This window comes from Trachypithecus francoisi, unplaced genomic scaffold (assembly GCF_009764315.1).
Source record: "Trachypithecus francoisi isolate TF-2019V2 unplaced genomic scaffold, Tfra_2.0 Lachesis_group11, whole genome shotgun sequence".
Lineage (NCBI taxonomy): Eukaryota > Metazoa > Chordata > Mammalia > Primates > Cercopithecidae > Trachypithecus > Trachypithecus francoisi.
Genome location: NW_022681456.1, coordinates 16,051,358 through 16,066,871, shown reverse-complemented (window position 1 = coordinate 16,066,871; position 15,514 = coordinate 16,051,358). Strand labels below are relative to the sequence as shown.

The 15,514-nt window shown below is 40.8% G+C and overlaps 1 protein-coding gene across 7 annotated transcripts in view; it reads left to right on the top strand.

Moving 5' to 3' along the window:
* FBXW8 (F-box and WD repeat domain containing 8) overlaps positions 1–15,514 on the top strand; it is a 123,664-nt gene that overhangs the window by 76,318 nt on the left and 31,832 nt on the right. For all 7 annotated transcript variants that reach the window (XR_004439556.1, XM_033220457.1, XM_033220455.1 and 4 more), the window contains 2 exons: positions 3,250–3,446; positions 6,494–6,700. Coding sequence is in view for 6 of the 7 variants with exons in the window: in XM_033220457.1 (XP_033076348.1) it covers positions 3,250–3,446; positions 6,494–6,700 (404 nt within the window). In the remaining variant the exon portion in view is untranslated. The remainder of the gene's footprint in view (positions 1–3,249; positions 3,447–6,493; positions 6,701–15,514) is intronic.

The window sequence follows — 15,514 nt, the reverse complement described above, 5'->3', positions numbered from 1 at the left end:
AGTGATACAATATTACTTGCAGGTAGACTGTGATAAGTTAAAGACTTCTGTTAAAATCCAAAAGCAACCTCTAAAATAACAAAGAGTTTTGGCTAACAAGCCAACAAAGGAATTAAAATGGAACAAAACACATTTAGTTATCCCAAATACTCAATCCAAAAAATAAAAAAGGCAATAAAAGAGGAGAAAAGGGAGCAAAGAACAGATGGGATAAATTTTAAAAATTAGCGAACTGGTAGGTTAAACTCAACCTTATCAATAATCACAGTAAATATAAATTATTTAAACACCCCAATTAAAAGCAAGACCAACTGCATGCTGTCTACAGAAAACCCAGTTTCAATATATAAAGACACAAGCGAAAAAATGAGAGAAGTTCTGCATGCTAACACTAATCGAAAGAAAGCTGGCGTAGCCATGTCACTCTCAAAGTGGATTTCAAAGCAAAGACTATAATAACCAGGGATACGGAGGGACTTTGCCTATGATAAAGAATCAACTCATCAAGAGGACATAACAATCCTAAATGATTTTGCATCTAAAAATGATGTTGAAGGACTGTGCACGTGATATCAGCCCCTGACAAGTGAGGACCTGACCAAGTGCGACACTTTATAATTGAAGCGGGGGAAACTGAAAAAGATGACAACACGACAGTCTTTCAGGAGAGAAAGATTTGACCATTAAATTGATGGAGCCCTGGAATTTTTTTTTCCCCCCGAAAAGACCCTTCTCAGGATAGCTCTGTGCAACTCAACCTTGTGGTGAAGGATGTTTTATTGCATCAAGTTCTGTTGGGAAAATGATGCCAACAAAACCAATACTTGATTAATAATGAAAAATGTGTTTATAGATAAACTCCATGTGTGCTTAGAGTGAGCTGTGGTTAAATAGCTTCCATGCTTGGCAGCGCCCAGGGTGAGTTTGATGGTGTATGTCAGTTACTCATTGAACTCATAGTTATTTTATGCACTTACAAAGGCAGCCACTCATCCTGCACTTTTCCAGCTAAATTCCAGCCCAGCTTCATGACATACCAAGTGGGTTTGGACCAAGTTGTTTAACTGCTCGGTGCTTCTGTTTCTTTTCTGGGAGAGGAGTAAAATGGTGCTCCTCCCAAGATGGAAGTGAATGCTCAGTGAGAGGAGACACATGAGTCTCTGAAGGCTCAGAAGCTCTGTGCAAATGGCAGTGTTTTTTCCTCTTTACTGTTGTGATGTCTCAAAACAAATGCAAACAAATGCAATGCAGTGTTTGAAGGAAGCCCATGTTAAGAGCAGACATCTTGGCATGGGAGAGCTGATCTCCTATCTGATGTGTGGAGCCACTGGCATTTTCTGCAGCATATTTTTCTCTTCTGAGTCAGGATGGAAAGAATTTGCCAAAATAATTGCCAGGGGAATGTGTTGTGGAACCTTTTGTGATCGGCTTATCCCACAAGTTTATCATAATTCTTAAGAGTACACTGTGTTTTAGATGCAAAGCAACATTTAGCTTGAAGAAGGCTCTGCTTTTGTTTATAATTGCTTACTTAGCCTACTGACAGTTTGAAAGTCTGGCAAAGCAGCCCAAAAATATTATTTTCTTTCAATTCTCTATATTTATTTAGTGCTGAATGATCCTTTATAGTAAGATCCTAAACTCAAAGCATTTATGGTTTAAAGACAAAGTAGAAGGCAAGAAAAAAGAAAGACAGGAAGATACACTGCCAAGAGAAGAAAAACAAAAAGCTTGGTCTGTTCTAGATAATAAGAAGTTATAGTAAATAGAGCTAGATTTATGGATGAGCAGTAGAAGGGAAATTAACATTGATAGATTAAATATGTTTTGTAATACAACAGGAACTATAGACTGCATAAAAATAAAAGACAGAAAGGATTGGTCCATCTTCAGTGCTTCGTGTGGCTGGTCTCCTTTCATCTGCCCCACAGTCCTATTTGTAGGGAATGTTGCCTTCAGCTTTACAGAAAGGCAAACAGGCTCAGAGCTGTTAAGCAACGCCCCTAAGTCCGTCAGCTAACAAGTGCTGGAGCTGGATTTGACCTCAAATAGCCACAGACTCTGTTATCTCCACACATTTATTTCTTGATGAATTTTGAAAAATTGAATCAATTGGAATTGGAGCAAGGCAGTAACCAGCCTCATGCAGAGAGTAATTATTTTCTTGGGTAAATCTTCGAAGGGAAGGGAATAGCTTGAGAATGATAAAATGAAATTATTTGTGAGGAAAGGAGAATCAATGACATGCTAAGTACAGAAAAGCTTATCTGACTGGTAGAAAAGCATAAGTTCCTGTAGACCACTGGTCCTAAACTCCAGTGGACATCCCAGAGTTGCTTGTGCCTGACAGTCTGCATTTCTAATAAGTTGCCACATGGTACTGATGCTACCGGTCTGGAAACCACCCTGGAGAAATTTGGTGACATGGCCAGTGTGTGAAAGAGGAATTAATCTGGGTAGCAGCATTCCAGCTACTGGGAGAAGAGTGGAAAATTGGCATTTTTGACAAGTGTGGGATATTGAAGCACATGTTTTAGAGCTGTGCAAAATAAAGCGCTGCTGCTAACAGAGACTTTAGGAGGATGGTGCTGAGGAAGGATGTAAAATACAGGCTGAGCATCCCTAATCCAAAATTCCAAAATGCTTTGAAACTTTTTAAGCACTGACACGATGCTACATGTAGGAAATTTCACATCTAACGTTATGTGATGGGTTGGTAGCCAAAACTTTGCTTCATGCACAGAATTATTTAAAATATTGCATAGACCAGGTACATTGGCTCACACGTGTAATTCCAACACTTTGGGAGGCAGAGGCAGGAGGATTGCTTGACCCCAATAGTTCAGAAAACCAGCCTGGGCAACATAGTGAGACTGTCTCTACAAAAAATTAAAAATTAGCCGGGTATGGTGGCATACACCTGTAGTTCTGTCTATTTGGGAGGCTGAAGCAGGAAGATCACTTAGGTGCATCAGTTCAAGAATGCAGTGAGCTATGATAGCGCCACTGCACTCCAGCCTGGGCGAAGAGTGAGGCACTGTTTCTAAAAAATAAAAAAGTAAAATATTGTATAAAATTACCTTCAGGCCATGTGCGTCAGGTGTATATGAAACATAAGTGATTTCGTGTTTAGGCTTGGGTCTCATTTCCAAGGTATCCCCTTTAAAAAGTTTTCCTTTATGTTGCATGTTTTTAAAATAATTGAACGTATTAAGTAAATTAAAATTGTTACCTTTTCTTGCTGCATAGGGTTTCTTAATATTTGGGATTTAAGGACCGGAAAGTACCCTGTTCATCGTTTTGAACATGATGCAAGAATACAGGCACTAGCCCTCAGCCAGGACGATGCAACTGTGGCCACAGCCTCTGCTTTTGATGTTGTGATGCTGTCCCCCAGTGAGGAGGGGTACTGGCAGATAGCTGCGGAATTTGAAGTTCCGAAACTGGTGAGCTTTTTAGTCTGGTCATTTTATTTTCTGTTCTTAGAATCTCTGGGTCTAATATAAGCATGTACTAATGGCATTGGTAACTCCCATTCACTCAGAGCTTCCTGTGGGCCTTACATCCATAAATCTAACTATAGCCTTACAAAATAGGTAGTAGCGTTTTTCCCATTTACCGAGAAGTCACTTCACTGCTTAGAGCAGTGAACTGGCTTGCCCCAGCTCTCAGAGCTAAGAAGTTGTGATTCAAACCTTAGGGCTGACTTCAGGGTCAGAGCTGCTCATCACTGTGGTTCCTTGGCCTTTTTCAGACTAACACGGTGGAATCTTACCCTTGGGAATTGACGATCAGTTTCTGACCTAATATATAAGCGAGAATGAGTTCAGTGGTGTTATCCCAGTCCATATGAGAAGGAAGGTTCCATTCCTACACTTCCTTCATCCCAAGACTGTCTCACCTGAAATTGAAAGTAACTCCTGAGTGAAGATAGATTTAAGTCAGTGTTAATGGGGTAGCCATGTTCCAGGATGTCACCTGTGCAGTTCAGCCAGCCTTAAGAATTCTTTATGTCGAGCTTATTTCTGAGTTCACTTATACAGGAACCTCTATATTTGTAGAGTGGGAGATAATTTGGTGCTAAGAAGGAAGTTCTCAAATCTGTCTATGCTGAGTTTGGATTTAATTTAAACAAATTTGATTTTGGCACTGGTAGGAGAGTGAGCCGAAAAGCCAACACTGAGTGATGAATTGAGGGCCTGACCTGGAACCAATCTTGTTCCTCCCTCTTCCTCTCTGGTGGAAATCTTGGACTAGAATAACTTAGAAAGCCATGGCATCACTGCTTCACCTCCATGAGCATCTGCACTTTGGATATAGTGCTCCCCCAAGATGGCCTGATGATGTCAACTCATCTGGGTTTTATTAGAAAAATGTGAAAGTATATTTCTGTTCTCAAAACTTCCAAAGTACTATTTAGTCTGTGATTAAAGAATACTGTAGACCAGCAATCACTATATGGACCCAGATACTTAAGATGCCAGTTTCTCTGTAAAGTGCAAATCCTGCCTTGGCAATAAGGTGGCATCCTGGCACAGACTGGAAGCTTTTTGAAGTAGTTTATAGCCCCCAGCAAATGGCACCACCAGTGTCAGTCTCAGCCTCTTGGTCTGTCAGAAAGCCAACACGGAGATAAAGTTAAAGGGCTAGACAGAGGATGTCCATTGTAGGAAAATAAGAAATGATTTGGAGGAGTGAGAGGAACCAAGCAGCCATTGTCTGAGGCGGGTTTTATGTATGGTTTAGGAATTATTTTTCACTTTGAGTGAAAGGTTCCCACAAAATGCTCTGAGTATCCTTGGAAAAGGCACCCCTGGCCCGAAGAGCCAAGCCAGTTTTGTCTTGTCCATATACGCCCCTGAATGGCAGTGGCAGTGTTCCCAGGTCTGCGATATTAGCCTAGAGCGGCTGTCCTTTGTGATGGACCTGCTGCTTGTGAAGCTGGGCCTGAGGATTAGGAGAGTCGCCCGGATGTTGACGCTCCCTCCAGCTCCTCTGGACGGTGTTCCAGAGGCCGGCTTTGAATTCTTTGGCGTATGGTCAGGGCAGCGCTGTCCTTTCACACTGTGGATTTTCATAATTACACAGCGTGGCTCACCCTCCATGTGTCCTCTCGTGATTTACTCGAAGAGGCGAAAGCCTGTTGGGAACAGCACTGTGGAGAAATGGGCCGCCTGTGGATGGACAGAATCAAATTATTCTTGAAAAGTGCGGAGAAATGGGCTGCCTGTGAATGGACAGAATCAAATTATTCTTGAAAAGTGCATCTCAGACTCGTGTACATTAGAGAAAGTGCCGGTGGTGACGCATTCAGGACTGGGGAGCAGGGTGGGTAGAAAAATGTGTTTGTAGATCCCTTCCTTACCCTCTGGTGGCCAGATGGACCCTGAAGACATTGAAACCAGTAGAGAGCAGATCACTTGGATATTTTGAACCTCTTGGCCACACATTTTGGCACAAATGTTAAAATACTCTTTCTTGCGAATTTGGAACTGAGTGAATGTTATTTATTCAGTTTCTTGTAAAAACAAACAAAACCACACACACAAAACAAAATTAAAAAAACCAACCTTTTATTTTTTGAATTGCTGTTACATCCCCATGGTTCAGAATTTAAAAAACACAACAAGGCTGATGGTGGGAAATCTCCGCATCTCATAATCCACTTCCCTCCTTGAAGGCAGCCATTGTTAGTAGATTTATGGATGTGCGAGTCAAGCGTGTGGTGTACTTTCTCTGCCCCCACCTTGTACACATTCAGCAGGTGAGGTTACCTTACTCATCTTGCATCCTTGCTTTACCCGCTAAGTTTATCTTGGAGAATCATCCCATTTGTTTCGTTTTATAAAGAATGTGTTCATGCTTCCCTCTGTGACTGCATGGTGTTCCAGCGTGTAGATACACTAAGTTCCTCAATTAGTCCCTTAGTAATGGGTGTTTCTGTTTTTCTAATTTTTAGCTAAGACACAATTGTACTACAGTTCATGAATAACCTTGTATATAATCATTTTTTATATTTGTGAGTTTATTTGTAAGTAACTTCTAGAAGTGGATGTCCTAGGTCAGAGTGTATGTTCATTTGGTATTTTGATAAGAGTTGCCAAAGTTCTCTTGATAGAAGCTGGACAAGATTTATGTCCCCACCAGCAATAAGTGGAATCCAGAAACATGGAACATGGTTTTCCCCTCCTTCACTTCCAGCCTAGGGTATTCTCAGATTTCTTGATCTTTACCGATATGAAAGATGAAGCATCATATTTCAATGAATTTTCATTTTGTATTTCTCTTTTTAGGCGTGTCTTATGTTTCTCTTACACCGAACATCTTTTCTGTTGTGTAAGAGCTGTTTGTGTTTCATTTCCTGTGGGTGTTTCATTTGCCCATCTTTTTCTGTTGGGTTGCTGGCCTTCACATGGATGTGTAGGTTGAATTGCATATTTTTGACCAAGTCAGGATGAATTTGTGGGACTAAGCAACTCTTATCTTTTAACAGGTTCAGTACCTTGAAATAGTTCCAGAAACTGGAAGGTACCCTGTGGCAGTAGCCGCTGCTGGAGATCTGATGTACCTGCTCAAAGCCGAAGACTCTGCCAGAACCCTCCTTTACGCCCACGGCCCGCCTGTCACATGTCTAGACGTCTCTGCCAACCAAGTTGCTTTTGGTGTACAGGGCCTGGGATGGGTGTACGAAGGAAGCAAGGTACACAACTAGCAAGATGTAAATTAACAAAAAAGAACATAGATTTATTTTTTAGAAAGGAATTGAAAAATTAAAACTCTTCAGTATTTTTCCATATATATCAGGGCAGTATATAAGCATGGTCAAAAAATTCAAAGAATTTCAGAAGGATTGAAAATGAAAATTAATCATTTTCTTTTTCCTCCCTTCCCCCAACTTCGCTGCATAGAATAAACTATTAACAGTTTTGAGATATCCATCTAGAAAAATGTAATGCATGTATAAGTACATTTGTATACTGAAAACATACTGTTGTAGAGATGGGATCACAGTATACATAGTGTTCTGTACCCAGCATTTTTACTCCATAATGTGCCTTGGGGAGAGCATTCCATGTCAGCTCTTACTAACTCTCCCTCCCTAGGATTCCAGCATATGCTTCTAGCTCATAGCCTGTTTAGCCAGGCGCCTCACTGGTGGGCATTTAGCTTGCTTTCACTGTGTTGGCTGCTGTAAGCAATGCTACAATGCATATTGCAGCTTGCAGAAGTCCTTGTATATATAGTGTATCTCTAGGGTGTGTACTTCAGATAATGATGGACATTGCCAAGTTGCTTTCTAAAAAGGTGCATCAGAATTCACATTCTTACCAACAGTGCATACAAGTGACTTCTGAAACTCTGAGTCAGAAGCAGGAAGACAGGTTTTTAATGGAAATTCTTTGAGTGATGACTAAATTTTATCACTCCCTAGCATCTTACTATCCTGACTGTAGGCCAAATACTTGGTCTAAGAGCTGATTTATAGAACTCTCCCTATCAGTGGGACCAAGGGGGAGAGAGAGGAAGTTTTTCTTTCATTTTTTTTTTTTTTTTTTTTTTTCCAATTTCCCTGCTCCTGACCCTTTCTGTCAGTTGGTGGGATTCCTGCGAAGGAACGTGTCTGGGCCAGCAGACCCTGTGTGACTGTTAGTAGGTTCCTTAACCCTCTTTATGCCTCAGTTTCCTCATTTGTAAAATAGAGTTCATAATAGTGCCTGCTTCTTAGAGTTGTAGGATTAAATGAAAAGCCATATGTAAAGCTTGAGGCATGGTGCCTGGCACATGAGAGCTCACGATCTGTTGGCTTCTGAACCTCCCGTTATTCCTCCCACCCATAGTTGGATTCCAGCCTCTGGTGGTGCTTTCTTTTATGTGTTATTTCCTCCATGTGTTTGACCTGTAAGGTCAAATATCATTTATGTAGGTGTGATTGGTTTTGCAACCCAGTAAATGGTCAAGAATGGAAGCATCTTGGATCCCAGTGATACATTCTTCATCCAGGAAGATAGACTAAGTGTAGACGCTGTATGTGTGGCGTCCTATCATCCCACTGTAAAAAGGCCTCCCCTTATGCTGCAAACTTGGTGTGCAGTTTGGTTGGGGCATCTCCATTGTGTCCTAGCTGGAAGATGTGTCATGATATAACTCCTGAGTTTTGTCTTCCAGCTCAGGAGGGAAGGAGCAGGAATTGGTTTCCTAAGGCAGTTTCCTTTCTTGTGCTCTAAAAAAACTTTCTTTTCCCATCCCTGGTGAGCTCATTTGTTGAGAGAGGAGAGACCATTTGCTTTCTAATTTTTCATCTGGTATGCTTTCAAGTTTGTGTTATCTCATTTATTTTTAGAGCTCTCAGTATAGAGAGGTGATAGTTATATTCAGTACTAGTCTGGTTTAAATTTTTCATACTTTTTATAAATGTTTTATCGGATAGGTCCTTTTTCTCTTTGACTTATCTGAATGGATTTATTCCTGTAGTAATACAGTTGTAATGGATACATTTGAGAAACTACTTAAAGGGGCAGTTCAGCACAAGGATCCTTCAGATACAGATGTAAGGCAGTGGGGTTTTTTTGATTCCTCTCAAAATTTCCAACCCAACTGAAAGCATTAACTGTAAGAATCAGCTGATTAATACATTAATTTTATGAAAAATCCTTGGTTAAAAATGTATAGTCCCTGGCTGGGCACGGTGGCTCACATCTATAATCCCAGCACTCTGGGAGGCCAAGTCAGGAGGATGGCTTGAGGCTGGGAGTTTGAAAACAGCCTGGGCAACATAGCGAGACTCTGTCTCTACAGAGAAAAAAAAAAAAGTATAGTCCCTCAAATGACTTGTAAGCTAGTATTTTCATTGGTGTTTTAAAATTAGGAGTGGAAATAAATTTGCTACAAGAATGTTTCTAAATGTCTCTTTGGAAGCTAACAGTAGCATTTAGTCATCCAAATATGTTGTGAGCACAGCACCAACCCTCCAAACACTCGTGTGGGTGAATGGCTGCTTGTTAGTAGTGTTGGTAATAACTTTGTGTTGAGATGTTTCTCCAACAGGAATGCCACCCACTCAAAAGTAAGAGGAACACCAAGCTTCATCTATGTAACTTTGCTTATTTTTACAGAGATGAGACTTTCCATCCCATTGTGCTTAATGGATTTTCTGCTTCCTCAGAAAAACTTGCATTTTTAAGAAACGTAATTGTCATATAACAGCTCTGTGTGAATTAAGTCATGTCATGGGTAACTCTGTGAGATTTTAGTATCCTCCTGCTGTGCTCTAATGTGATGTCATAATTCCCAAATAGTCCCATGTGCGAGGCTTGGTGTCACTTTGCTTGTGAATACCATGCTTGGCCATGTCTTTGCTTCAGCCTGGCGGCAGCATCTCTCCCAGCACATTTTATTAGGCTGGTGTGAGACTATTAGCAGTGGAGTTTGCCTGGAGCTGTATCCACACTAGGGTTTGTATCTGTGCCTCCGGCCTGTATATCTAGGATTCAGATGATGGTTTTATGAGAACAGAGCATTTGGTTTATGTTTGTTTGTACCTGATACAAAACTGGGGTTTAGCTATAGTCCATTATTGATTAACTGTGATAAAAGCCGACAGTGAAGTCCAAATGTTGAAACTGACTTTTAGTCAGAAACTTAAAGCTCCCTAACCTGTTGAAGTATTCCAGAGGTGTTATTTTTGTTTAGTTGGAGAATATTCTTACACCGTATGATGCCTACACTAGCATGTTACAGGCACCTCAGCTGCATGCGCATGGAGTAATAATGGCTCAAATCCACCCATTCCTATATCTGGCTAGCCAACCCATTGTGTATTCATCACAAATACTGAGCACCAGTAGTGTTCCTGGCATTGGCATGTTAAAACAGCATTACACACAGATTTCAGCAAACTGGTGCTTGTCAAGGAACCTAGCTCTGTTAATAAACATAGTTTTCTAAGGAAACAAAGCCGAGTAATTTAGCAAAAGCTTATCTGTTTAATCTTTTTTTTAAAAAAAGTCTTCAAATGTAGCTGGCTGATCAGTCACCTCCAGCTTGGGTAGGAAGGGATCAGACAGTCTGGGCCCTGCAACATCTTGATTTGCCTGTTAGGCAGGGGCTCCCAGACTTGGGTTTCAGGCGTCAAAGTTAGGGGCCACACCTGGGTTTGCCAGCAGTGTTATGGGCCACGTAGTCATAGAAAAAATAGCAACTATGTATTTTTGCCCTTTTTTGGAAGATTAGAATCTTTTTTAAAATTAAAATCATTTTATTTCAATAGCTTTAGGGGGGTAAAAAGGGTTTTTGGTTACATGGATGAACTGCATAGTGGTGAAGCTTGGGCTTTTAGTGTACCTGTCACCCAAATAGTACACATTGAACCCAGTACCCTTCTGAGTCTCCAGGGTCCTCCAGTGTCACTCGATGCCTCTGCATACCCATAGCTTAGCTCCCACTTATAAGTGAGAACATGCGATATTTAATTTTCCATTCTTGAGTTACTTCACTTAGGATAATGGCCTCCAGTTCCACCCAACTTGCTACAAAGGACATGATTTCATTCCTTTTTATGGTTGAGTATTATTCCATGGGTGGGGGGGTGTGTGTGTGTGTGTATGTCACATTTTCTGTATCTACTCATTGGTTGATGGCACTTAGGTTGGCTTCATATCTTTGCAATTGTGATTTCTGCTGCAATAAACATTTGTGTACAGGTGTCTTTTTTGTACAGTGACTTGTTTTCCTTTGGGTAAATATCCAGTGGTGGGATTGCTGGATCCAATGGCAGATCTGCTTTTAGTTATCTGAGAAATCTCCATACTGTTCTCCAAAGAGATTGTGCTATTTTACATTTCCACCAGCAGTGTATAAGCATTCCCATTTCACAACATCCACACCAACATCTATTGATTTTTCACCTTTTTTTTTTTTTTTTGAGATGACGTCTTGCTCTGTTGCCCGGGCTGGACTGCAGTGGTGTGATCTCGGCTCACTGCAACCTCCACTGATCAGGTTCAAGCAATTCTCCAGTCTTAGCCTCCCGAGTAGCTGGGATTACAGGCGTGTGCCACCACGCCTGGCTAGTTTTTGTAGTTTTAGTAGAGATGAAGTTTCACCATGTTGGTCAGGCTGGTCTCAAACTCCTGACCTTGTGGTCTTCCTGCCTTGGCTTCCCAAAGTGCTGGGATTACAGGCATGGGCCGCTGCACCCAGTCTGTTTTTTGACTTTTTAATAATGGCCTTTCTGGCTGGGATAAGGTGGCATCTCATTGTGGTTTTAATTTGCATTTCCCTGATGATTAGTGCTGTTAAGCATTGTTTCTTATGTTTGTTGGGAATTTGTATATATTCTTTTGAGAAATATCTGTTCATGTCATTTGCCCGTTTTTTAATGGGATTATTTGTTTTGGCTTTTTTCCTGCTGATTTGAGTTCCTAGTAGATTGTGGATATTAGTCCTTTGTTGGATATATAGTTTGCAAATATTTTCTCCCATTTTGTGGGTTGTCTGTTTACTCTATTGATTATTTCTTTTGCTGTGCAGAAGCTTTTTAGTTTAATTAGGTGCCATTTATTTGTTTTTGTTACATTTGCTTTTGGGATTTTAGACATAAATTATTTGCCTAGGCCAATGTCCAGAAGAGTCTTTCCTAAGTTCTCTTCTAGAATTTTTATGGTTTCAAATCTTAGATTTAAGTCTTTAATCCATCTTGGTTACTTTGTATATAAATCCATCTTGGTTAATTTTTATATATGGTGAGAGATAGGGATCCAGTTTTATTTTTCTACATGTGGTTATCCAATTTTCCCAGTACCATTTATTGAATTGGGTGTCCCTTCCTCAGTGTATGTTTAAAAACAATCCTAAAATTAATATGGAACCAAAAAGAGCCCAAATAGCCAAAGCAACCCTAAGCAAAAGGAACAACTCTAGAGGCATCCCATTACCCGACTTCGAATTATACTACAAGGCTACAGTAATCAAAACAGCATGGTATTGGTGGTAAAAGTAGATACGTACTGGTGTAAAAGTACATACTGGTACTGGTAGAAAAATAGATGGTACTGGTGTAAAAGTAGATACATAGTGGTACAGGTGTTAAAGCAGATACATAGACCAATGGAATAGTACTGGTGTAAAAGTATGGTACTGGTGTAAAAGTAGATACGTAGACCAATGGGACAGAAAAGAGAACACCGATTTTTAAACATCTATAGAAATGTATTTTTTGACTGGGTAATGCATTCACCTAATTCATGAATCAAAAGATAGGAAGGAAGGGTGTGTGGTGGGAGGACTCCTTCCCACTCCCTTCAACCTGCCACCCAATTTCTCTATCTGGAGCCAAACCAACGTTGCCAGTTTTTTGTGCATTCTTCCTGAGATAGTTTATGCACTTATAATCAAATTACCATATGTGGTCTCAACCCCAATTTAAACAATGAAAATAGTAAAGTGCTATATTTTTGTCTGCAGCTTGCTTTTTCCTGCAACAGAATCTCTTGGAGATCATTTCTATGACATAACAAAGAACTTATTCGTGTTTTGGTTTTGATTTTTGCAACTTTATGATATTATACTTTGTGGATGTGCTTTAATTAATTTGCCTGCTCCCTATGGGTGGATGATCGATTGCTCCTGCTGTTTTGCTGTTGTAAACATCACTTAGTCCACATGAACGTATTTGTAGGATCAGTTCCTCCAAGTAGACTTGCTGGGTCAAAGGGACATGTGCCTCCATGATTTTGATAGACTTTGCCCTCCACAGAAGTTGTACCTTGGGCAGTGGTGGATGGCAGGGCATCCCCTTCCCCTAGTGGCTCTTGGACGGCTTTTCTCCGATAGATACAGAAAGATCACAACAAGATGAGGCCAGGGGGGATATATAGAGATCTGACTGGTCCTGCCTTTCATTTAAATTATTTTTCAGCTCTCTGCTTTTAGAGTGAATGACTAGAACACACGACTTCACCTAGAATCAGTGTAGCACGACTGACAGCCCTATCTGGCCAGTGTCATGGTGGCAAGAAAGAACTGCAGCATACACGGATATGCTCCCCTTCTGGGCTTATTTGGGACCCATTTGAGAAAGAGCCCACAATTATTTTAATCTGACCTGCCTCTTTTCTCTTCTGTAAAATGAGGAGGGTTGAACACGTGACCTTTGGGCTCCTGTCTTGAACCACATTCCTGGATTCTTTAAGCCACGTAGGTGGTTTAAACCTTTTGGCTGTGGAGTTGTGTTGAGCCAATCCACTGGAAGATGCTGAGTTGCTGAGGGCTTCTGAAACGGGCCGAGGAATCCATTATTCTATTACTTCTTCTCTAAGTTGTCACCCAAGAGTTCCTAACAGCTGTGCCTATTGCTGGCAGAAAGTATTAGGCAGGAAATGTTTGATATTTTTTTCATCAGTTCCTACGTCTTGCCTCGTAAGCTGTACATAGGAAGAAGGGCTGCTTGACAGTTTTTTACTTTTGGATAAAAATGGATTCTTAAGTTAAAAATGGATTCTTAAGTTCTGATGTTGCATTCTTGGGTTCTCAGACTTCAGTGACATACAGGACCTCATAGGTAGTCACTGTTAAGTGCCATATGATTGTAAAAGAAAACAAACGTAAAAGTAATTCCTCTGGCCTCATCTCTTATCATGCTGTGGTGCAAAAATTAGTGTGAACTCTGTTAATGTAGCCTTCGTGCCCAGGCAGCCCTTTAAAATCAGTTTTTATGTCTCATAGTTCCTGAATCTATCAAAAATACTTTCATCCATGAACACATATTTATGACACCATATAATCTTTATTAATTCTTTTGCTGCCTGAATTAAATTCTGCTCTCAGAGGTGGAGGGTTAGAAGACCAAATTGCCTTGTTTAAGAGCATTAGGTTGATGACGAGCCTCAGGCCTCATAAAGGAAGAGAGAGATCCACTTAGGGCTCTTAGCATCATTCTATGTATTTGGACATATTTCCTAATTTAGGTCTGAAGTACTTGGCATTTGATGGCAGATTGTATTAAGCGGCACACGGCGTGCATCCTAATCAGGGAGCTGTGAGTGAAGTAATCCAGGAGGCTGGAATGCGCGTGACAAGGACGCTTGCTTGGCGCTGCTGCCTCAGCTTACATCACACTGGAAAATCATCGCTAACGTCTCTTATGATAATTATTCCCCATACACAGACGTGGAGAGACTCTGGATTGGTTGCTCGCACTCATCACGAGTTGAAATATCTGTCTGGGAGAGCCTTTGGAATCAGCAATGCAGTGTGCATAGATTGTGGCAACATTCTTCCATACCTCCACCCAAATAGGAAATCCATCTTTCCTTTTGTTTGAGATTCTAGTTCGGAGAAGAAAAAAAACTTGGTATTTTACAAGCAGAATGAAAATGAAATTAGATATTTACTTTGTGAACTTTCCATTTAAATATTTTAAAATAAAAAAATTGAAAGTTCACAAAGTAAATGTCTAATTTCATTTTCATTTTTACCTTAACATTTAACATTTTTAATATTTATCTGCTTCCTGGGGAAGTATAGAGAGGTAACTCGTAGAGACCAGTTTTCTGGGCTGTTGAGTGATGCTGACTCCCAAAGGGTCCATTGTTGTCGTGAAGGTTGCCGTCATTGTTAATGAATGCTTATTGAACACATGCTGTGTGTGCAATATCTGATTGGCACTGGAAACAGAGAGATGAGTCAAATATCACATCTGCCTCAGGGATTATAGCCTTGTGGTCCTTAACAGCGACTTGGCGATGTAAAGGAGACGTGTTGAGATGCACACGAGGTCATAAAGAAGACCTTGATGATGAACTTGGTGAATTCCAGACTGACAGAAAAACATATAGATAAATAAATGAGGAATGAACATTCAAATGCATTTTGTACTGTTTAATATTAAAATGGTATCCATAGTTGATATAATTGTAGTATGTGGTTAATCATAAATAATAAATACAATTCTTCTCATTTGTGAAAACCCTGAAGCACCTCCACAGAGCCCTAGAGTTTCTCAAGACAGAGCGAGAAACCTCTGGCTTAGAGGCCTTTGAGGACTGGACCATCTCCAGTACTCTGTACAACTGATGGGTTTTTCTGTGAAAAGTGTCTTTTGGAATATTGCTTATTACAGAAGCTATGATCTTTAGGATCTCTAGGGATCCTGGAAGGGAGTGATAAAGTTACAGAATGTAAATATAGGGGAAAGTTCCTTTCAGCTACTGTCAGGGTAGCAGTTGCATCACCACAGAGACTGAGCAAGGGTTCTGTAGTCAGGTAAGCCTTAGGCAAGTGACTTGCCTTGGTGTCCCCATGTGGATACTGGAGCTAATACCCAAGAAAGAGGTAATGTGCTTTGTGTGTGGCTGGTGCTCAGCACTTGTTAGGTTCCTCCTTCACCAGCCATCCCCAGCAGCTTTGGGGTCAGGCTGGAGTTCATCAGGCAAAGCCTGGGAGAGAGCAGTCCAGGCAGAGGCAGCAGGGCATGTGGAAGGCGGTCCCACCGGCTGGAAGCAGTGCCGGGTATATT